Source organism: Phacochoerus africanus, chromosome 11 (assembly GCF_016906955.1).
Source record: "Phacochoerus africanus isolate WHEZ1 chromosome 11, ROS_Pafr_v1, whole genome shotgun sequence".
Taxonomy (NCBI): Eukaryota; Metazoa; Chordata; class Mammalia; order Artiodactyla; family Suidae; genus Phacochoerus; species Phacochoerus africanus.
Window position 1 is genome coordinate 38,213,940 of NC_062554.1, and position 23,660 is coordinate 38,237,599.

Consider the following 23,660-nt stretch of genomic DNA (forward strand, 5'->3'; position numbering starts at 1 on the left):
GGCAGCAGTGGACCCTTAACCTCTTTCTACTCCAACTGTGAGTTGACCTACTTAGCTAAGGGAAGAAAGGAATCTCACTCTTTCAGCTCAGCTAATATTTATAGAATATCTGTTCTACACCTAGTACTGAACATGTCAATGTGAACAGCAGAAAACATGATCCCCTCCCTCAAAAGCAGATGTCAAGTTGAAGAAAAGCCTACACCTGGAACACTAAGAAAATCAGATATCATGTCACATGGCAGCACAAGGATTTATTTTTTTAAATAATTTTATTTAACAAAAACTTACTTAGAAATATTAGAAGTTTAACTTTTTTAACCCCTGATGAAGTTAGCCCCATTTTACAGATGAGAAAAGTGAAGCCCCGTGAGGTTATGAAAATTGCCAAAGAAGTTCTCATGCTTGGTAAGAGGCAGGGCCAGATTCAAACCCAAGAAGAATGGCTCCAGAGCCCACACTTTCTTAATCATAAGAGTATGAAGGGTCTCAATAATACTCAACAACAAGTATTCTTCTGCTTCCATCATATGTCCTGTTTTAAGAGTTCTGAAGGAAGATCAATCATCAAATTCCAAAATTCCTCTGAGAAACCTTTCAAACTGTACAGGGGAAGGGATTATTTAGCCTAATACAGTAAGGATATCTTAGGACAGTCTGCTAACCCTGTGGAGAGGCGTAAGGAAAGGTGAATCAACATTCACTAATGAGGTAGTGCTTTCCTGGTGCCAAAAAGAAAGATAAAACTGAATCATAACAGCAATTAGCAAATCAGGCTATAGTTGGAATGAAGAGATTAAAATGGATTGTACTGTTTTGCAAGTGCAAAAATAATTTGACCCTGTCAAGGCTCACTAGAATGTGGAGACTTAATCTTCTAAAGATTTCCTCCCAGAATCATACCATAGGAAAACAGCAGACTATACCAGGAACAGATGTATCTGATCATTTTTAAAGAATATGAAAAGTAGTTTGCAGAGAATAAAGTGATGTGTGGGCCTGGGAAGCCTTTTCTTAATAAAGCAATGAATTCTACTTTGATAAAAATTCACCAACTTTTTTTCCACTTTAAAAAGCAGTTGCCATCTCTTTCTGTTACATATGATTTTTACAGCTTTGGAAAATGTTCCTTGAGAGGAAAGAAGGGATCTTGTAGGCTGCTGGCAATCTTCATGTATTAAATTTCTCCTCTGTGTTCTGCTTATCATATACCTTGAATCATCTATGGGTCTCTCAGGTAAAATCTCAGAAATGGTAGGAATAGGCCTTATTTAGAGCCAACTGGCATATAATACAAGGCAGCACAGTGAATAGTGTTTTGCACAGGTTTCTTTTTTCCCCCTCAAAGATCAATATAGTTTACTGTAGTTTTGAAAAGATCTTAAAGATTTTAAAAAATTCTTCTAAAATATAAAATTTTATTTAAAAGCAGAAGTTTACAGAACTCCAAAAGAAAGTCTAGTAACTTCTTTTAAATTGGCTTTGCCTTTAAATTCTATCAGTTACCATAACTATCTTAGAGTCTCAGCATGAGTGGTTTTTATGAGGCCATTCAGCTCCTTTCAAAGACCATTATCTGTGAAGTTCACTTATCACAGGTACAAGCAGTTTTTCATTCTGTTATGAAAGTTTTTTTTAAAGGTAGTCAGCAAGTTCTGTTGTTACTACTGCTGCTGCTGCTTATACCACTATTACTACTACTAATAAATAGCCTTCAAACATAATAGCACTGGTTAAGTGCTAAAGACCACATTAAGAACTCCATATATTATACCCATTTGGTCGTTCTTACCTTCTAAGGTAGGTTTATTATTATTCTTGGTTTAAAAAGCTACCCAAGATCACATGACTAGTAACGGGCAGTACTGAGATTCAAAACTGGCAATCTGGCTCCAGAATCCATGCTCTTAGACACTGTATCACACTCTTTTTGTTTGTGTAATGCAAAGAATATTCCATCATGATCAGAGACCTGGGTTTCCATTCCTGTATCTAATGCCACAATCAACTGTGTGACTGACAGCAAGTCTCTGACTCAACTTCCACAATATAATGAGCCAGGCTCAGTGACCTGTTTCTACCCATACAATGCTGTGATGATAAAGGAGGTGCTTTTCATTAACAAACTTGACTTTGCTGGATGAGTCAGGTTTAAAGCTTGAAAATGGAATCTATCTCAGGGAAGGAAAGAGGCAACTGATAATAACTAAGTCAATCTTCTAAGCATTTTCATTTATTTTCTCCTTTCATATTCTATGATGCAAGTACTCAATTCATATTTTACAGAGGAAGACACTGAGACTCAGAGATTAGGTGATTTATCCAAGGTCACACAGAAAATCAGGATGGAGCCAGCACTGGGATGAAGCCAAAGCTCAAGCACTTCCTGCTGTACACGATGCTTCCTGGGCACTGCCTTTCATATCAGCAGCCATAAGCAGAGACTTAAAAGGTAAGTATATGTAAAGCACTGACTACAAAGTCTTGTAAACAGCACACACACACACAATATACTGATTTAGCGATGAGGATGGATATAGGTGAATTCTAACTAGAACATGCTAACAGACTGTTAAAACAAAACTAGGTACAGGAGTTCCCGTTGTGGCACAGCAGAAACGAGTCCAACTAGGAACCATGAGATTGCAGGTTCAATCCCTGGCCTCACTCAGTAGGTTAAGGATCCGTGTTGCCATGAGCTGTGTGTAGGTCGCAGACATGGCTCAGATCTGGCATTGCTGTGGCTGTGGTGAAGGCTGGCAGCTACAGCTCCAATTGGACCCCTAGCCTGGGAACCTCCATAAGCCACAGATGCAGCCCTAAAGAGACAAAAAAACCAAACAAACAAAAAACAAACCGAAACCAAAACTAGGTACATTTTCTTGTAACTTCTACAAGGTAGGCTGAATACTACAATAAAATAAATGAACTTCTGGAAGAAAAGTTTGTGTGACTTGAATTTATCCCTGCGTAAACAGTGAAGTAGCACCACAAGAATGCTAATATATGTGGTATTTATAGACCACAGACATGAGTTCTTGTGGTATTTTGCTGCATGAAATAACTTCCTAACAATAATTCAGAATCATTTTGTTAAAAGGAATCTTACTTTTTTCTCTAGAGAGAATTTCACAAATAATACCAATGAACAAGGAAAGTCACCTATAATATTGGCTACTCAAAGGAGGGCGGGAAAGTCAGAAATTATTATGCTAACTTATTAAATTCCTACTTTAGTTTGGAAATGGAGTCACTTGCTCATTCACTGATTCATCCAACAAATAATAACTGGATACCAGGTATTGTTTACACGGCATTATTTCATTAACAAATGGCAGGGACATTGAAGGGAACATGACAGAAACAGCAATGCCAGTGCAGTGGAATGAGTGCCAAGGTTCAAAGATACACAAGGTGCTCTAGGAGCACGAATGTTACTTAAGAAGGCTTAGAGGAATTCCTGAGCCAATGCTGGACAGTGTACTGTGTTTAGGAAACTGCAAGTAATTAAGAATAGTTTAGAATTCAGAGTATGTGTAGGCACGCCTTTTGACTTGTCAAATTTCAACAAGTCATAATTATGCAATGATAGAACAAGTAGAAGGGTTTAACAGACAATAACTCCAATACTCTTATTTCACTTGTAAGGAAACTAAACCCTCTAACACAGACGCCCAGGGTCTCACCAGGAGGATGACTATTATACGAGGTAAGGTCACCCTTAAACACAGAATTCAACACCATTGTGTTTGAGAGTAAAAACAGGTGAGTGCAGCCATGGTGGAAAACCGCTAACCTTCTTAGTCACCTGCTACAGCAGCTAATATAATAATTTCCCCTAACCTGGAATTTACTCTTTATCAGCTGTTCCCAGTCCTATGAGACCTAATATCCTTTTGCTGTATGTAAGCCTATGCATATACATTTACTTCAATTCCTCCTTTCCTATCCTGAAACAAAGTTCACAGATACTTAACAGAATTTTAAAAATGTTAAATAGAATACCGTAACAGAAATATAAAGGGAAATGAAAATAATGAACAAATTATACATTTCAATATGTATATGCTTAATCATGACTATACTAAAAGACAATGAAGGAGTCAGTGGCTCACCCTTACATATAATGAATATATTTAGATTTAGGAGAAGTAGGATGATAAAGAAACCATACTATGCAACAAGTACAAGAAAATGAAGTAAAGCCAGGTGATTTTCTGAAATAGTTACAAACAATACAAAGTGCACTTATCTTGATATGCAAGGTAGCTGCATTTCTGAAAAATTTAATGTTTATTAAAACTATATAAAAGCATGCAAAATACTTTGTATTATATATAAAATAGAGTCAGGTTATAGGCATAGATAATTATATAACATTTTTCCCCCTCTTCACAAGTATGCCATATAAGAGACATTCGAAAACTGCGCAGGAGCCACACAATACATCTGTCACAGAAGCGTCAAATGAAACTTTTTACCTAAAACTGTTTTCTAAAAGGTGGATAATAAAGCTTTTTTTATATATATAGTAGAATTAAAGACTGATCATTCTACCTCCCCTCCTTACCACCGCTAAAAAATAATTTCTCCTGAGTTTTCTAGGTAATCAAGGTCAAACTGTGATGATATAACCATTCTTTTTTAATCCACACTAATGCAAAGATGTACTAATGCAAACAATCCCAAAGCCATTTATATAGCATTTATATATGGTATTACTATATATGTTATTTATCTGGCAGAAAAAGACCTCCCTAATTAAATTTTGATTAGGCATCTATTAAAAGTAATTTACATTTTCGGATCAACCCTATGACATGTGTCATCTGGAGGTAGCAAGGGGAGCTGCTCGAGTGACAACTTCCATGAAGAAAGAGAATGATTCTGAGGAAGAAAATACTAATTTAAGTAGGATGCTCAGACTTCCAGTTTGGAGTTAGTAGTTGTAAACTATTACATTTAGAATAGATGAGCAAAGAGGTCTTGCTCTACAGCACAGGGAACTCTATCTAGTCTCTTGGTATAGAACATGATGGAAGGCAGTATGAGAAAAAGACTGATATGTATGACTGGGTCACTATGCTGTAGAGCAGAAATTGGCACAACATTGTGAATCAACTACACTTTAATAAAAAAATTACTGGTTGAATAGCCATTCAATTTCTACATATTCTGAAAGACTCTCTTAAAATGTCCACAGAAATAGCATTTAGCCTCAATAGGTGAAATGGTCCTTTCAATAGATATTTAGCCTGTTTTTCTACTTCAAATTTCACTAATTCATTGAACCAATAATGCCTAAAAGAAATCAACACTCAATTTTTAAATAATTTTAATCTGGTTATCATTCTTTGTATCTAAAATTGGTAAAATTTTGCCTTCTACCCATGCACAGGCATCATCTTATGATAAAAAGTAAACAAAAGTTTGGGTATAATCAAACATGTACAGTGGTTAAAATAACTCATCTTTAGTATTCTGACTTCTAATTGTTTCTATAAATGAACTGTAACCGTGTATAGAATCTGCATGTTTGTGTGGTATGTGATATAAGACTCACTTTTGAGTCAGTTTTAAAGCAAATGATCACCAGCTCTTACAAAGCTTTATGTTTCACATACAGATTAGGCCTTATTAAAGAAACTCAGCAGTCATATTTTCTATTATTTAACAGAGAATTTTGGTCCTGATAAAAAGAGAAATAAACCCCACACATTAAAAAAAAGAAGAAGAAGAAAAGAAAACTGCAGCACATACCAAATGTGTAATAACAAAGCTTTTCACTTACTTGGTACTAGGTCGTTTTTGCAGGGCTTTATCCAGGATAAGAGATGGAGCACTCCTCCTCCTTTCTGCTAGTGTTTTCATTTTCTGGTGGGGGGGAAAAAAAAAACAAAACAACAAAACGTAATGAAGACCATGTGGCTTGTAAAGCAAGTAAATGCTAATTTTCAATCCAACTCAGCAAGTTTTGTATTGCTTATTCTTGCCTAGCAAGGAGCTTGCAATCTAATTATGGAAATAAAATAATAACATCTAAACTAGGATAGTGTCAAAAAGTAGTACAGGCAGTAAGTATGTCGCATGGTTAGAGAATAAGGAGGTGAAATGTTGACCAGAGTATTTGGGAAAACAGCATCATAACCATTATCATCAATTGCAGCTTTATTGCTTCTTTTGTGCCAGGCCCTATGCCAAAAGCAAGACCGGATTATCTCATTTATCCTCCCAAGTGTCATCAGAGCAGGTTCTACTATTTCACAGGCAGAGTAGGCTCCAAACTGGGCTTCAGGGAATAGCAGAGTATGAAGAGATCAAGTAAAGGGAGAAAATAAGTAATTAAAGCAAAAGATGGAGACTAGATTCTTACATATTTTAAATATTTACACATTTGGGAATCCGTTCTTGCAAACAGACTGTTTTCTTTCTGCTGTAACTTAAAGAACTTTTTCTTTTCTATGTGGTACGCAAATACAGGATTAATTAGATAATGCAGGTACTCTGTTCTAGAGAACCTAAAATTTGTGATGAGGTTTCATTTGACTTGAATTATCCAGATAATTACTCTCTAAATTTGTCAGTCTTACATTTTTTAACACCTCTAGAGTCAGAGGGCCTGTCACTGGACATTAATGTATAAAATTTCCAATGCAGTCACAAATAGCCATGTGTGGAGTTCAGCCTGTGTCACTGAAGCACTCTTCCTGTTCTATGCTCTCACCCTTTCCTGGCCAGAAGTCTCACCCACTCCCTGGGGGCCTTGGCCAGCCATGCTTGGGACTGGATGCTGCTCTAAAAAACCACATAAAACCAACTGGCTCAGTGTCTCATTACATGATTCATACGGGAACTGCTCCTTAGCTAAGAAAATAAAACCTGGATCCTAAGGAAGAGAGGAAGACTCATTCAGTCAGAAGGGGACAGGAGACTCCTTTGGCCTCATTCTTTTCCCCCAAATTCACCAAGCCCCCATGGATTTCTCCCACCTTATTTCTGTTACCGGTGCCATGGCCTCAGTGTTGCTGTTCTCTCTACTAATCTTTCAGCTCATGTGTGGAAACTAAATGTCCAAACCGCCTTAGTATAGCTCACACAACAACTGAAACAATTATATACAGCAATCATAAAGGATAGGAAACACATGGGTAAGAAAGAGAGAACACCATACTTCTCAGTCAGGAGTTATTAACCACAAAACGGGGCAGGTTAAATTGTATAAAATTTTTGATATGATACGTTTTTGGTGCCTACCCTGTGAAAAAAAGCCCAAGGTTTTTACCAGATTCCTGGAAGAATCTATATTCCCTCTCAACCCCAGTGATTTTAATAAACTACTTTATATATTATAGCTTGTAAGCCCTATCCTACTGTTTCCATTAGTCACATCTCCTGGGAACATAATTCTCAGAATCTAACATCCCGGGGTCAGTGTGAATATAGAGGTTGCAGGGTGAAGAGAAATCTGGGAGGCTAGAATTTGTATTGCAAGGTCCAGCAGCCTGTCCCTAGATGAAGGGTCTCAATTCTGCAAGACAAGGTTGATCTTACTAAGAAAGGTGGCAGTTCATTCCTGTGCAGATTTGCTGGAGGATTCTGTTTCACCTTCAGGTATGGGTTTGATTCTTACTCTTTATCCTGAATCTCTTTTTTCCAGGATCTATTCACTATGCTTTGAACTTTGAAAGGTGTCCAATCCTTTAAGCTTGACCTGGGTGGGCCCCTTACCCTCAGTCTTCTTTGACCTTGAGGGTCTGCCTAGGCTACCTGAGCAGGTGCCACATCCCTAGACCTATCTGGACAGTCTTACTTCTACTGCTCCTAATTCTCTGACACCAGTGTCAGCAGATCCAAGCTCCTAAACAAGATCTTCATTAATGTATGATTTCTAATTCCGAGCTCCTTGGCTCTCAGGTTTACAAAGAATTTGGACAGTGTTCAAGAGACAACCATAAAAATGATTTAAAATGTGGACAAAAGAAAGAGCCCCAAGAGAAGTTAAAACGATCTGAAATTCTTCTTTTGGAAACAGTAAATCTCCAAAGCAATGCAGAGTTCTAGTGCAGAGGACAGCAAGTGTCTTCCAAAGACGATAAGGCAAAAAGAAATGTGGCTAAACTAGATTGAGAATCCAGGGTGATCCTGGCAAATGGTTCTTTGAGAAACTTACAAAGGTAATGATGCACATAACTGCAAGGGATTCAGAAACACCTAACATGGATTCCTAAGGAATTTGAATCCTGATGTAAGGAAACCTGATGTAAGGAAATGTTTCTGAGAGTGATGGCTATTAAGTGTGAGAATGGATAATCAAAGAAGGGTGTCAAATTTTCTTCTGTAATGGTGCTTTTAAAAAAGGAGTTTTGGGGAGTTCCCATGGTGGCTCAGCAGTAACAAACCCAACTAGTATCCATAAGGACGCAGTTTTGATCCTCGGCCTCACTCAGGGGGTTAAGAATCTGGTGTTGCCATGAGCTATGATGTGGTTCACAGATGTAGCTTGGATCTGGCCTTGCTGTGGCTGTGGCTGTGGCCGGTAGCTGTGGCTCCAGTTCAACCCCTAGCCCGGGAACTTCCATATGCCAAGGCTGTGGCCCTAAAAAGACCGAAAAAAGGGGGGGGTTCAATGAGGCTTAATGCAGAGGACTATTTGTGCATATAGTGATTAGATTGTTTTCTTAGTTCTAAAATTGTCAGATGTGAGGAGTCAAATGTGGAGTGTACCTACCTCATCTACTGGACTCATACACAACAGAATCAATCAAACTACAGGCAGGATATTATTTTTATAAGTGGTTCTATTTTTTTGTACTGAGACTTACTCCGCTACTAATGAGATAAGGCAACCTAAAGCAATTCAGACACTTGTCTGGGCCTCCATCTCCTTATCAAAAAGAAAAAAAGGAGAAAGTCTGGACCACATAGTCACTTAGGTTCCTTCCACTTTGGCTATTCTTATTGTATGTCCACCAAAGACTTACCCTGGATATGCAAGAAAATAAACATTGCAGACACCATGAATTTAGAATTCACTGGACTCATTTCTCTTGCAGGTAATAAAAATTCTTAAGAGTTGCCAATACAAGGAGAGTTTAATAAGTACACAGGTATTAATTTATTCAAAATACCTATCTCTTTCTTTTGCTCAAAAGTATAGCAAAACAAAGAACCAATGGTGACTTAAAAAACTCACTTATCTATCCAAGAATCTGTCTCAGGCAATGAAGACTTGGATTTTCTTTTTGTTTGTAACAACCGTGTGAAGTACAATACATGGAAGTAGAAGGAGACTATTGATTCCTTTCTAAATGTATAACAGCACAAACTTGTCAGGACAGGCTGAGGCTATGCTTTACACCAACACCAGCAAATTTCCCAGTTGTTCAGTGACAGGGAAAACGATGATTCTGTGCCTCGCAGGGAACAGAAGATAGTTCAAAACTATATGTTTTCTTGGTTAGCTTAAAAATGCCCAAGTGCTTGATGTTTATATTGAGATGACCTCCTAAATACTGGATGTCATTCTGAAACTGAGTATTTTTTAAAAGGCCATCTTTCTTTCTAAATTCATAAAATAAACATTAGGGAAAAATCAACTGCATTCATCTTTTGGAAATGATTTTCTTGATATTGTACCATCTACCTAGGCTTAGGTAGGCCCTAAAATTAAGTAAGACTTTTATGTGAGCTGAAAAACAAACAAATATGAAGTAGTATTTATTTACTGCTCTGCCCACAAATGGGAAAGATGAGGAGGAGTCTGGAAGGAGTTGTAAAAGGGAATAAAAATGATTATATTTTAAAAACTGAGGCCTTTGTACTGATAGCCATTTATTAGGGTCACATAGCATAAAAACTAGATCTTTGGTTTTGTAGCTATCTCCTCTGCAGCTATATTCAGTATCAGAGACCAAAAAAAAAAAAAAAACCTATTCTGCCAAAAAGTAAATGAACAGAGGTCATAAATGAAGATTAGAACCAAATGCTTATAATTCATTTTTTTTTTAATGTTTCAGGAATAACACAAAACCATAGCAACATTACTAGCTAATCTACAAGGTACTTTCCACCTCAACTCTTTTTTAATCAGCTGGATGAACTAAGTGTTGAATTTTCTGTGTTCCTAGCTTGCTTCCTATATTATGCATTATATGAAGTTAGAGCATATCATATTAAAGCATTTCATATTATATCAATCATCTTTCTGCCCCTTTCTAGAGATCAGGGACTCTATCTTGTTTCCAAACTTTCTCCCGTCCTTCAACAATTACTTGCTGAAACTCTACTCTGTATGTAGCAGGCCTATTTTTGCATTCCTAAAGCCTAGTACAAATCTAGTACAAACTATATACTCAATAAATGAAGGTTAATGTGAATTTCAACATCCACTCATTCTCCACATCTACTCTACTGTCCCCAAACACACACACAGAGAAATGCAAACAAACACACTTAAAGGGGTTCTGCTGCAATGCTGGCACTAAGAGAATGTAAGCATTTGCTATGGAGCTGGATGGTAAGAGTCATCCCTGAACACTGCAAACTACTTCTTTGGACACAGTGTTGACATTTACATCACCATTGGGCTAGAGATAAACATTAATCTGATGATAAAAGGGGGATGAGGGAACTGGGATGTAATCGTTAAGGGGTGCAGTGCTTCTTTTTGAGGTAATGAAAATGTCCTAAAATGGACCATGGTGATGGATGCACAATTCTAGGAATATACTAAAAGCTACTGAATTATACACTTTTAAGTGGATAAACTGTGTGGTATGTAAATTGTATCTCAATAAAACTGTTAAAATTAAAACAAAAACAAAAACAACTTAACTGCCAAACCTCTACACCACTGGGCTCCATCCCAGCACACTGGTTCGGAGCCAGAAGCTATCATTTTCCTTATTCATATAACTGAACTGTAGTATTCCTATAATCTGAAGTATAATACATGCAAATGAAAATTTTTGTCCAATATTTGCTTTTTGCCCAACATGTTTTTGCACAAAACGTTTGAGTGGCTCTCTGTGTGAACTCCTTGGAGGTCTGCAGACTATGCCCACCTGCCCGCTGAGGTTTGCCATTCTTTCTCCCTCCTCCTCCAGTGCCCTGCCCAATATTTTCACACTGTACACTCTCAACAGCTGTGGATTAAATCAATGAATTAATGCTACTTACATATGAGAGTTTATGGTGGTAACACAAGTGTGCCTACGTAAGCAAATGAAGTTGTTAGCGGGTTATTGGAGGGAAAAAAAATTGTTCTTTTAAAAAATTCAGAAAACACTGTTTATATAAAAACCTATATGTACCCTCTCATTGGAATTTTAACTTCATGTCAACCAGAGATACAGTACTATTTCTGGAACTTCTAAATCACTCTGAACCTGGTCATTGCTAGTTCTTACAGAATCGGCGGCGGAGAACCTAACAAAAGAAAGGAACAGGATGAAAGAGGTAAGTCAGGCGACAACTTTTCATATTTTGCTTTGTTCCAGTCACTTTATGAAGAAAATAATTCAAGCATTTCAGCTGAATTTGGGTCAAATGTGCTAAAGTCACTTTCAAACATTTAAAATTAGCAGAGCATTAAGATAAGGGCTTCGAGGAAAGCTTTTAAGAACTCTAAGGTTTCAAGGGTAGAAAAAATGCTTAATCAAATTTACAAATTAGCTTACTCAAATCTTACTATTAATCTTTTGTAGCTAATCTGTGAATTTAAGTGAGCAATGAACTGTTTCTTTCCTGTCTTCCCTGTATGCCTGCAGCATTTATTTGTGGAGACCTACCTCAAAGACACTGGCCCTGAAAGGAAACAAGACAATTATTCTGATCCTTGCTTCTGCGTCCTATTATCATGATTAGGTTTTGGCTCCTGGATGAGCTGAAGCTTCCTACCACTGACACTTTGGTCTATGATGACTATGATTTTCTATTGACTCACCATCATCCCATCTAGAATCAGTTTGAGCATTTAGTGAAAACAAATGTTAGCAAAGCGCGGACTACCATAAAGGGATATACTTTCTGTGGTTAAGAAATAAATGTTTTTACTTTGGCTATCTTTGCTATTTCTATGAGACAAGCACTTTGAAATGTAGTAACAGACATGAGAATCTAGGTAAATTTAGAAGTATGTGCACTGGGCTTGGAGACACTGGATTTAAATTCTGGGTCCTGGTTCTATCACTTTTCAGAGACTTCTCTGTAAAATGACATGACTGACTCACCACACAGAATCAGCTAAGATTATATACATGGAAGTCCCTTAACAGGGAAAGCACCATGACAGTGTAGCATTCAGGGCAATGCTTTGGAGTGCATTAGGTGCTCTAGGCAATACACACGAGGCTGGTAGAACTCCCTTCTACATCATTTGTTCCTCCGCCTCTACCCACCCCCTACCCCAAGCAGACTGTGGGAGTCCCACTTTGGCCTTTGAGTTGGCTGGACTTTCCTCTGTGGCAAAGCCCCCACTTTCAACCTCCCAGCACGATTCTCTTTCATCAGCACCCGGGAGTAGGCAAGGTCGAGACCAATGCTCTCTCCCTCATCATCCCCTACAGGGCAGAGCTTCACTCAGGTTTTCACATCATAGTCCACACAACATGCTATTATTTCTACATCCATGGCACACTGTGACCAAGGGGCTCTCCGGCTGCCCCAGGGCCCATCCACCTGCATGCCGGCTAAGGGCACGAATGGATCAGACACTGCTGGGAAATTTTGCCTCAGAGCATCCTCTCGCTTTCCTCCTGCAGTGGGGAAGAGTATAGTGACCAAACTCAAAACCATAATGGTAAAATGCAGAGTATCAGGAGAATAAAAAACAGGCCAAGGTCTGCCCAGATGGAGACATACTGTAACCTAGTCATATCTACTAGGTTCAAGACAGTGAATGCAGGGGTCGAAGAGGACATACAGAAGACACTCTCCTAGGAATAAAGTAGGACCCAGGTAAAGAGGGATAGAAAAAGGCCACAGAGCAGTTGAGTTTTCCAGATCTTTGAAATATGAGCTGATGTGGGCACACACATTCCATTTTCAGAGTCCATACACAAGTGACCAGACAGCCAGAAACAGGTTTTCCTTTTCAGTCGTGTCATGTGACAGCTGTCTGTCAAAACTAGGTCAAGGCTGCTCAGCACAGCACTGACTAACTGATAGGGCTATTTCCGCTATTGGTTGGCCCTTTCTAATATAAACTTGTCTTGGATAAAGAAAATCAGACTGAAACAAAATTATAAAACAAACTGGGCTGTGCTGCCCATAAGCCCCATTCTTGGTGGCTGACAAAAGGCAGTTTCCTCTGAACCCTTTCCAGCCTCCCACACTGTGGCTAAGTCTTCTGTAAGAAAACAAAAGCTAAACATCACCCCTCTCCCAGGCTGCTCCAGAAAACTGCGGCCGTGGCCACTACCAAATGCTTAATCAAATTTACAAATTAGCTTACTCAAATCTGACTATTAATCTTTTGAGCATTATTCATCCGACTGAGCTTTCACCTCCAAGGCTTTCTGTGCATATTAGGGCCTCAGAGTCCCTGTGATCTAGAACACCAGCAATACCAACAGAACAGGAAAGCAAACTTTCCTCTCGGTGAGTTTATTTTAAAGGTAGTCAGCAAGCTCAGGCTACTTACTATAATGCTATAGCATAGACTGAGTGACTTAAACGACACATTTCTCATAGTTCTGGAGGCTGGAAGTCCAAGGTCAAGGTGTCAGCTGATTTAGTTCTTGGTGAGGGCCCTCTTCCTGGTTTCCAGATGGTGGCCTTTCTTTCTGTGACTCTCACATGGGGGACACACAGAGAGAGCAAGCTTTTTGGTCTCTTGTCAGGGCAGAAATCCCCCCCCCCCATCGAGGGGATTCCGCCCTCATGACCTCAAGCAAGCTAACTGTTTCCTAAGGCTTCTACCTCCAAGTACAGTTGACCGTCAAAGGACAGGTATGAACTGTGCAGGTCCATTTATACATGAAATTTTTTCAATAAATACTGTACTCTAGTCCTACATCACATGAGGCTGGTTGAATGGATGGATGCAGAGCTGTGGAGAGAGCATGATGTACACTTCTAAGCAGACTTCTGACTGTGTGGAGTGTTAGCACCCCTAACCCCCACATTGTTCAAGGGTCAACTGAACTATCTATCACATTGGGGGTTAGGGTCTCAACATAAGAGTTGGGGGGGCATAAACATTGAGCCTGTAACAGAGGTTTTCTGCCAAATACTCTGGAGACTGAGAGGTATGAGCCATGAAACTCCATCAAATCACAATAACGAAATGTCCGCATATTTCTTCAAAGCATTGGGCATGAGTGTATGTACATATAAGTGTGTATCCACACATATATCTAATATTATATACCTACTTATTCCTGTCACACTATATAGCTGATAACATGTTTTGGTGACAATTTCAGTTGAAGTCCAGTATATTTGCAGCTACTGATACCTTCCAAGAAGGCAAGTTTTATAATCACATATGTTTGTTAACTTGTATATGGTCCTAAAAGGCACAAACTGACTCTGCTTTGAAAAGAACAGTCACCAAGTCCTGGATGGCAGGATAAAAACAGTGAACGAAATCAGACACCCAAATTACTGAAGTGGAAGTTTTCATTTTCTGAACGAACAATCAGCAGTTTCGCTTCTCTCAGTCTACTGACCATGTTTCAGCTCTTGTCCTGCAGACTTTTCACCAAATCCCCAGCTAGAAAGGATGGTGAACTGACAGAGAGTGATCAATTGCTTCACAACAATCTTTACTTCCAACGCAAAAAGCAAGAGCTGTGCTACTTAGGTATCTGTGACTTGTGAATTTTCAGTCTGTAAGTTAAAACTTTCTACATGGAGTCATCAAAAATTAATAATTACTTCTTATACAAATGGGTAAAAAATGTGTAAAAAATGTCTTTAACTTTCATTGTATGAAAACCAAAATTTATTCTGTCCTAATATATGAATGTCAGAGTCACAAAAATTAATTTTTCTTTTGCCACATTAAAATGCACTACTGTGTTCACATTTTCAAGTGAAAGTAACTATGGAAGTAAGTTTTCTCCTGCACTCGAGATTCATGATATAAAATGTTTATTGAATTGAGAGTTTCAGCTGAGTTTCCCACAGGGTTTTCCTTGATGGGATCATCTGAGGCCTAGGATTCAGCGCGTCCCCACCTAACTTGGAAATACCGTTCTATGAGTTTGGAGGATATGCCGGCCTTTCCACTGAAGCAGGCCTGGTGGAAATGCTCCTGAAATATGAGTGGCTTATATAAAACCTCTGAAGATAACAGATAACAAGGCATAAAGATCACAAATTTCCAGAGAAATTATAGCAACGATTATGTCACTGATTATCACTATGAGTTAGTATTTACTATGATGGTTAATTTTATGTGTCAACTTGACTGGCCATGCGTGCCCGGGTTACACCATTATATCTGGTATGTCTGGGAGAGTATTTCCAGAAGAGATTAGCATCTGAATCCATGGACTCAGTAAAACAGATTGCCCTCCCAAAGTGGGTGGGCATCATTCAATCCCCTGAGGACCTTTACAGAACAAAAAGTGGTGGAAGGAGGAACTTGGCCCATTTTTCCTGCCTCACTGTCCACCTGGGACATCCCATCTCGTCTCTTCCTGATTTCAGGAAAAGATGGTGGTGAATTATGCCACCGACTGCCCTGGGTCCCCTACTGGTGTGTTTCTCTGGAGAACCCTGACTGATACACTTAACATTTACCGAATGGCTGCAGTGAACGGAACATTCAGTGGTAGACGGAGAAGGTAGTGACTGCTCCCCAAAAAGCGAAATTACCTCTCAGGAGAAAAAAACTCTCCAATATGCTTTGTTCAGGCAATTATATAAAACTCAAACCTACTCTCCCCTGCATGCAACTATGATCTAGGTGGAAAGGGAAACAGAGTTGGAAGATCTGGGTTCGGGCTTACCACAGAGAGCCTTGGCAGAGCTCAGTGCCTTCTTCTCGAAGAGTGAGTGCATGGTGCCTACCACACAGTATGTACAGTTCAGCATTCACTTACAAGTTTTTTAAAAATTTCCTTTACAATTCCATATACTACATGCGGTACACTCTTGTCTTTTTATTCAAGTTTCTACCTTACAGTATTTGATATTTACGACCTTCGAGGGTGACTGCTTTGATGGTTACTGCTGTGGACCAAATACTCGTGCCCTCCCCACCCCCCAATTCAAATGTTGAAGCCCTAACCCTACTGTAATGGCATTAAGAGGGGAAGTCTTTGGGAGGTAATTACGTTTAGATGACATCATTAGAGTGGCACCCCTATGATAAAGTTAGTGCTTTTAGAAGAAGAGACCAAAGATATCTAACTTCACCTGCATCTCTCTCCCTACCTAACTCTCCCCTCCTCCCTTTACCTCTCTTGCCCTCTTTCCGCTCATTCTCTTGCCCATGTGAGGGACACAGTAAGAACTAGAAGCCAAGAAGAGGGCTCTCACCAGGAAATGAATTGGCTGGCACCCAGATCATGGGAATTCACAGCCTCTACAACTGTGGTAGGAAATACATGTCTATAATTTAAACCACCCAGCTTATGGTATATTGTTATGGCAACCCAAGCTGAATAAGACAGAGAGCATTCACTTATTTGCATGGAGATGTTTTTGCATTACATTCAAAGAAATAAAACTCTTTTATTGCTTTACAGGTACTTTTACCTGGTAAGAATTACCAATGGCTTCTGAATTTTTTGAAAGTTTTTCCATATACTTTCTTCTTTTGACCCATAAAAAACAGCCTTGTGAGATATACAGGAAATGGATTATTGCCCCCATTAAACAGACAAAGAAACCAAGTAAAGCCAGTTCAGAGGACACACCAGTGATAGCAGAGGCTGTTTCTGATCAATTGAATTCAGTTTTTTGATAATTCCAGACTGCTCTCAACCTTTTGGCTAAGATTGTTTTTAATTTCACATACCTGATTTTTATGCCATTCACTTTGTGAAAAACATCAGAAAAGTGTACAGTGGGATACTGGCTTAACCATGGGCATAATATTTTTCTCAACATTAAAGAATAAAACCAAGTCTTACTCACCAAGATGTTTCATTCAAACCCCAGTGCAAGACACACACATGGCTTAAAGTTGGCTCTTATGGGTGTTCTACCATGAGCTGCTATAAACAGATTTGGACCCAGAGAATGCAGAGAGAAAAGACAGAATGAAGTGTATAACAGCAGCTGCTACATTTTAAAATGTTGGAGCTATTTTAAAATCCTCTTGCTCTGGCTGGTTTTCTGTGCCTGTTAGTCTCTTTGCCCTCCCCAACACCTACCTTATTTAAAGACTTTTCAATTAGGAAACCAAATGGTCAGGGGGGCTTGAAAATGACACAAATCATCCCTCATGAAAATTATTCTACTATTTGCTTCCATTTCATTTCACAAAAACTGTTCTGTCCAAATGTGGATATGCTCAAGGATGTTATCCAGAATAATTATCCAAAATTCTATCCATAATGCATTACCCAGAAGCATTATCTATATGCTGCTATTATATTTTAGAATTGCATTTTTAGAAATTACGGTACAAACCTATTGCGTATTCTTTTGAAGACCCTCAGTTACGGAAAACCTTCGATTTCTCAAAATAGCCAAATAATCTAACAAATAAAGGAGGATGAACCAGCTAGGTGATCCTTCTTAGGGTTAAGATAATTATATTGAATTAAAGAAGCTAGACAAAAAATATTACATAGTATAATTCCACTTATATGAAATCCTTGAAAACACGAATTAATCTACAGTGACAAAAAGCTGATCAGTGGCTGCCTAGGAATGGGGAGGAAATAAAGGGATTAGAAAGGGACATGAGAAAACTTTGAGGGCTGATAAATGTGTTCATTATTTTGATTTTGGCCACACTTTCAGAGTTTTACACATACGTCAAGACTCACTGATTTATGTACTTTAAATATGTAGTTCATCATTTGCCAGTTATACCTCGATGAGGTTGTTAAATAATTTTTGGCTCCTCAGTTGTACCAGCCACATTTCAAGTGCTCAAAAGCTGAATATAGCTAGTGGCTATCCAATTGTACATTGCAGACAAAGAGCAATTCTGCCATCACAGAAAGTTCTAGTCACTAGCGATTGTCTAGGGGTCAGCAAACTATACACCAGGTATTCACATCCTGTTTTTTTTTCTAAATAAAGTTTTATTGGAACATAGTTATGACCATTCATTACACATTGTCTATGGTTGCTTCAGCACTACAGTGGCATAGTGGGCAGCTGCAACAGAGCCCTAAATTATTCACTCTCTGGCCCTCTAAGAAATGCTTTGCTGTTTCTGCTCAAAATCATAAACTCTGAACACAGGAGCCATATCTGTCCCTTATTTACTGCTCTCCATAACCCAGCTTATACTTAATGAGCACCTAATATGTAGTAGCACTGTCTTGGGCACTGAGGCAGCAGCCTTGAACAATACAGATAGGGGGTCCCTATTCTCACGGTTTTCACAATTTGGTGAGCAGTTCAGGTAACACAACATGAAAGTAAATAATATATCAGGCAAGGATGAATGCTAAGTTGAGAATAAAACAAAAGGTATAGAGCATGATTGAGGGGCAACTTTCACTTAAGTAGTAAGGACAGGCCTCTGGGAAAACGAGAGATCAGAATAATACCAAAGAATTAACACTGCAAAGACCTGTGGCAGAAAGAGAGGGAAGTTCTCAGAACAGAAGGAATTTGATGACTGGATGTATGAAAAAGAAGGCCCATGCAGCTGAAGAATACACAAACAAGGGAGAAAAGGCAGAGGAGGTGAGGAAAGTAGGGAGGCTAAGAAGAGGGGTCTGAATTTTAATTCAAATATGATACAAAGCCACTGAAGGATTTTAAGTGGGTGAGCAACATGCTACATTTTGAAAGATCACTGGCGCTTCTAATGGAGACTGGACAAGGGAAGAAGAACAAAGGTGTTAGACAAGTTAGGGAGTTTCTGTGAAGGTTCAAGTGAGAGTTGGTAGTGGTTTAGCTTGGACTACAGTGGCAGCAGTGGAGATGAAGTGGAGAAATTCAAGATGTGTTCTGAAGCGATAGTCGACTGGCCTTTCTGATGGTTGTTGTAGAGTGAGGAAATAAAAGCCAGCAGTTGAAAACAAATCTAGATTTTTGCTTGGACAATTGGGGCAGAGTCACAGGAATTATAGATATGAGGAGGAAGTACAAACAATAAGAGCTGACACTGAGTGCTTATTACATGTCTATTTCACTCAGTTTCACATTTACCTTTCCAAATAATCTTGAGGCATTAGGTACTATTGTTATTTTTCATTTTATAAATAGGAAATTGAAAAGGTTAAGTAACTTACCTAGGTTAGAAGACTAGTACAAACACAATGTAGACTTGAACCCAGGTCATTACACTCCAGGTCATTACACTCCAAATTTCGCCACACTGTACAAAATCACCTGCTTGACAGTAGTTTCTAGGAATATGAACCATATTCTAGGCAATGGCAGTACCACTGGAACAACAAACTCTCAGGATGACTAATTTAAAAGATGCTATTGTTCTGCTTGTCCTTTAAGGCCATATTTTCATAAAGTAAAAGATGTCCTTTAAGGCCATATTTTCATAAAGTAAAAGATGTAATTGTCTCCTGTAAATACTTTTCAAAGCATATGGTCCAGCATTATCTCTTTGATTCTCATTCCACAAATGAATAAACTGAAAAAAGTTGTGATTTCTTCAAGATCACTGAGATAGTAATAGAGCTAGAACCCATTCCATACAGTGATCTGGCCAATAAACTTGTCTAAAAGTTTTGACGGTTAAGTAAGAAACACATTTTACATCACTACACACACACACACCCACAAACACACACACACACGTGCGCACACACGTGTGCGTGCGTGTGTGTGTGATAATATATATAACTGAAACAGAGAAAAAGAAGTTATACAAAAAAGTAGTAAGTAGTACCTAGTACCGTGTTAATATTGTCTTTTCTATTTTATTTTTGAAAGTGTTGACTGTAACCAGCAATTAAAGTAACATTGACCCAATCTTAGTAATTAAAGTTCAACCACATAGCGGACTTTTTAAGAAATAAGTCTCATGACTCACTAGGACTACTAAGCACTAAAAAGATAAGATGAAATATAAAACAGATCAATCTATTGAGTATTTGGCATACATGAAGACTGTGGTCCATAACAGTGAAACGATAATGATCTTATGAGCTACAATTTGGGAATGTTATTTTATTATCATTACTTTCTATTTCTATGGTGGTCTGAAAGAAAAAAGACATGCCTACTAATATTTAAAACAGGCAGAGATGTATTTTCTTGAAAAAATTAAAAAAGAAAAATAAAACAGTTCTTCAACCTCGATCCTGCCCTAAGGGGAGTTAAAAAGCTGTAGAAAGACCAGATTGGCAAAATCTATTTTCCTTTTTAGAAAGGAAAAGCCTGGATTGGTAAAGGGACAAATCATATGTTTTATAATTAACGACAGCATCTTAAGGACAATTGCTTAATATGCAAAGCTACCTTTCATGTACTGGACAAGTACTACTTGATAAATGATCAAGCTACTTTCACACTTTCCCCCTTTGCCAGTGTGCTTAATTACTGTCAGAAAAAAAAAAAAAAGAAGAGATCTGTTCAGGAATATAAATATTTTTATTTCCCTCCAATTCCTTGTTTACAAGAATAAAAAATGCTTTAAAACCTATGCTGATTACTCAGCATTCATTTACCTTCACAAAATGAAGCGCTAACCTAGCGCGCGCGCGCACACACACACACACACACACACACCTGCATCTCTGAAGTGGAAAAGCGACAAGGACAAACCGCAGTCTCAATACATGAAAGACGGGGGCCGGCGGCACTACAGCTGATACATCATCAAGTTCACTGACACTCCTGGATGGCTCCGCAAGAGGGTCAAGGTCCTTGGGAGCTCACACCCACTTCTACACTCCATACCTATCTCACCTCTTTTCCACTCACCTCTAGCCACCCCAGGATGCTGGTGGTAAGAGTCATGAAAGGTGGTTAAGAAACAAACAAGCAGGGAGCCTGCGTTAAGGTTCCAATGATACAAATGTCACACTTCAAGATAACGTCTTTAGGATGAGTTATGTGACCCCTCTAACCCCAATTTGTTTCCTCAGAAGCTGCAAGGGCACCACCAAGACATAGGGCAAAAAAACGGCCAAATATCAGAAGGTCTTGGGGGCGGGGAGGAGCGAGAGCAGACACAGCTCGAAATACCCAAGGCGATTCCTCAGAGAGCCGAGAGCCGAACAGCGAGGCCGGCAGCTCACCGCCACGTGCAGTTGCAGAGGGAACCCTTCCAAGGAAACCTGACCCGCTGGCCGTCGGCACGCCGCTCCGCGGCCGTGTTTATCCGAATGGAACGCCACAAGTTGTATTCCGCATCCCTCCTCCCAGCTTTGACAGGGACCCTGTGCGCTTTCCGCAAGCCCTGCGAACCGGACCAGGGAGAAAGCCCTCCCGCGACCCTCGTCGCAGCCCACCTGCCCCACCCCGCCAGGTTTCAGGCCCAACCCGGCCTTCGAAGCCCCCGGCGTCGACCGTTACCAATCCCAGCATACCCACAAGGCTGACCACCGCCCCCCAGACCCGGAGTCGTGCCGAGAGCGCCGCGCTGGGCGCAGGCATTCCCTTCCGCCCGCCACCAGACACCAAAGAGCGCGGAGCGGCCGCCCCGCCGCGTCCAGGTGAAGGGCTAAGCCCTTGGGCGCTGCAGCCGGCCGCCTACCTTCATCGCGGGCGCCGCGCCCGAGCGGACGCCGAGGCCCTGAAGACCCCGGAGCTGACCCCAAAAAGGAACGGTGAGAGCCTGGGGACCAGGCGGGGGGGGGGGGATGCCTGGGGACCGGAGCGCGGGGGGGGGGGGAGGCTTGGGGACCGGAGTGGGGGGGAGCCTGAGGACCGGGGTTGGGGGGGGAGCCTGGGGACCCGGGGTTGGGGGGACCCCCAGGGCCGGGGAGGGCGAAGCCCCACACCCGGCCCGCCCGCGTCGCCCGGGGGAGGAGCGGGGCTGCGGGTTTTGCGCGGATGGAGACGGATAGGACGGCTGTCTGGTCCGCTTGGAGAACGACTAAAACGCTAGTTGCCAAGAGCCCGGGGTGCCGGGTGGCTAGGGAGATGGGAAGGCGGGAACGGTCAGGGCCGAATGCCGCGGGCCGCGAGCTTGGAGCGTTAAATCCCTTCGGCGTTCGGGCCACGAGCCTCGAGCGTTAAATCCCCGCGGCGTCCGGCCCGCGCGGTGTTGATGGGCGCGGAGGGCGCGCGAAGGGAGTGGGGATGCGGCGGCGGCGGCGGCGGCGGCGGGCGCGGGGCCCCGCTCGGTCCTCACCTTCTTGGTGCCGGGGCCGCCCGCGATCCGAGACACTCCGGTCAGGGAAGAGGAGCGCCCCGGCTGCCCCCCTAGAGTCTCCTGCTGGGGGGACATCGCTTCCATGAAGAGGACTTTCGAGCCAATCCCAGCCCAGGAGGAGGCTACGCGGTCATGTCCGCGGGACGGAGGCCGGACGGGAGAGGACGCGCGGGGCCGAGGTGGCTCCAGGTGCGGGCAGCGCGCCTCCCGTCGGGGCCATGTACCGCCGCCCGCGCTCAGCACTACGGCTGCGGGCGATTGCAGCGGAGACCGCCCGGCAGCGCCGCGGCGCGGGCCCCGCCTCGGGCCCGCCCCTCGGCGCCGGGCTCCCTGCTCCGGGCCCGCCCCCGGCCGCCCTCCTCCGGCCCCAACCCTCCCCGCGCCCGCCCGGCCTGCGGCGCCCCCGGCCGCGCGCCTGCCTTGATATGTGTTAGGGCACCGGCGACCGACTGACCTTCTCCGTCCGCGCCTCCAAGTGGGGCCAGCCCGCAGGAGCTCACCGGCCGGTGTTATGAACCTGGTCCTCTAGTGCGGTGATGCGCGCCTCTCCCGCCGCCAGCCCCCTTGCACCCGACCCCATCCCTTTCCGCGGCAGCGCGTGCGGCGGCGCAGCTGTGGCGACCTCAGCCTGAACAGGGGAGTGGCAGCGATGCCTGCCTCGCTTTCGGCGGACCACAGAGGGGTCCCCCGCCTGGCCCCTCCCCCGCCCAGGAGGCCCGGGGACCGAGTGGCACGTCGCAGAGGGCCGTGGCCGCGCACGGTGCAGTCCCGCCGGTTCGCCCGCCCGCGGCCCGTGGTGTAGCAGCGCCCCGCACGCTTTGCACCGGCGGTTTCCGCGGGCTGCTGGCTGCGGAGACGGGCATTCCAAACGTGCAAGCTCAATTCGGGAAAATGCAGGCGGAGCGAGGACTCTGAAATTTGGCTTAGCTCTCGAGAAGGCTACAATATGTGGAAGTGTTTATCAGATATCTGCGCTGAGAGCATAACTTCCTGTCAGCCTAAATAGTGGCAAATTTTTTAAAGGCCAAAGAATAATCAGAGGGAGGGGATTTGGAGCCGACCCCGGCTGAGAGGAGGGTTGCTGCACTTGGCAGGACTAGCTGACTGGTGCGGAGGCTTCGGTAGGTGGCATTCTTCGCTTGGAATCCCGACTGCATAAAGGGCGGATTAGCGATGAAAGACACCATTCTATGATACTAGCTTGTGGAAGGGGTTGTTTGTTTTTTGTGGTAAG

General features: G+C 41.8%; 1 protein-coding gene across 1 annotated transcript in view; it reads right to left on the bottom strand.

Moving 5' to 3' along the window:
• Positions 1-22,666, bottom strand: part of ARHGAP20 (Rho GTPase activating protein 20) — a 112,060-nt gene extending 89,394 nt beyond the window's left edge. Inside the window, exons 1-2 of the mRNA XM_047753382.1 lie at positions 22,406-22,666; positions 5,792-5,874 (exon numbers count right to left, since the gene is read on the bottom strand). Of these exons, the coding sequence (XP_047609338.1) occupies positions 5,792-5,874; positions 22,406-22,510 (188 nt within the window). The 5' untranslated portion in view covers positions 22,511-22,666. The remainder of the gene's footprint in view (positions 1-5,791; positions 5,875-22,405) is intronic.
• Positions 22,667-23,660: the final 994 nt, after the last annotated feature.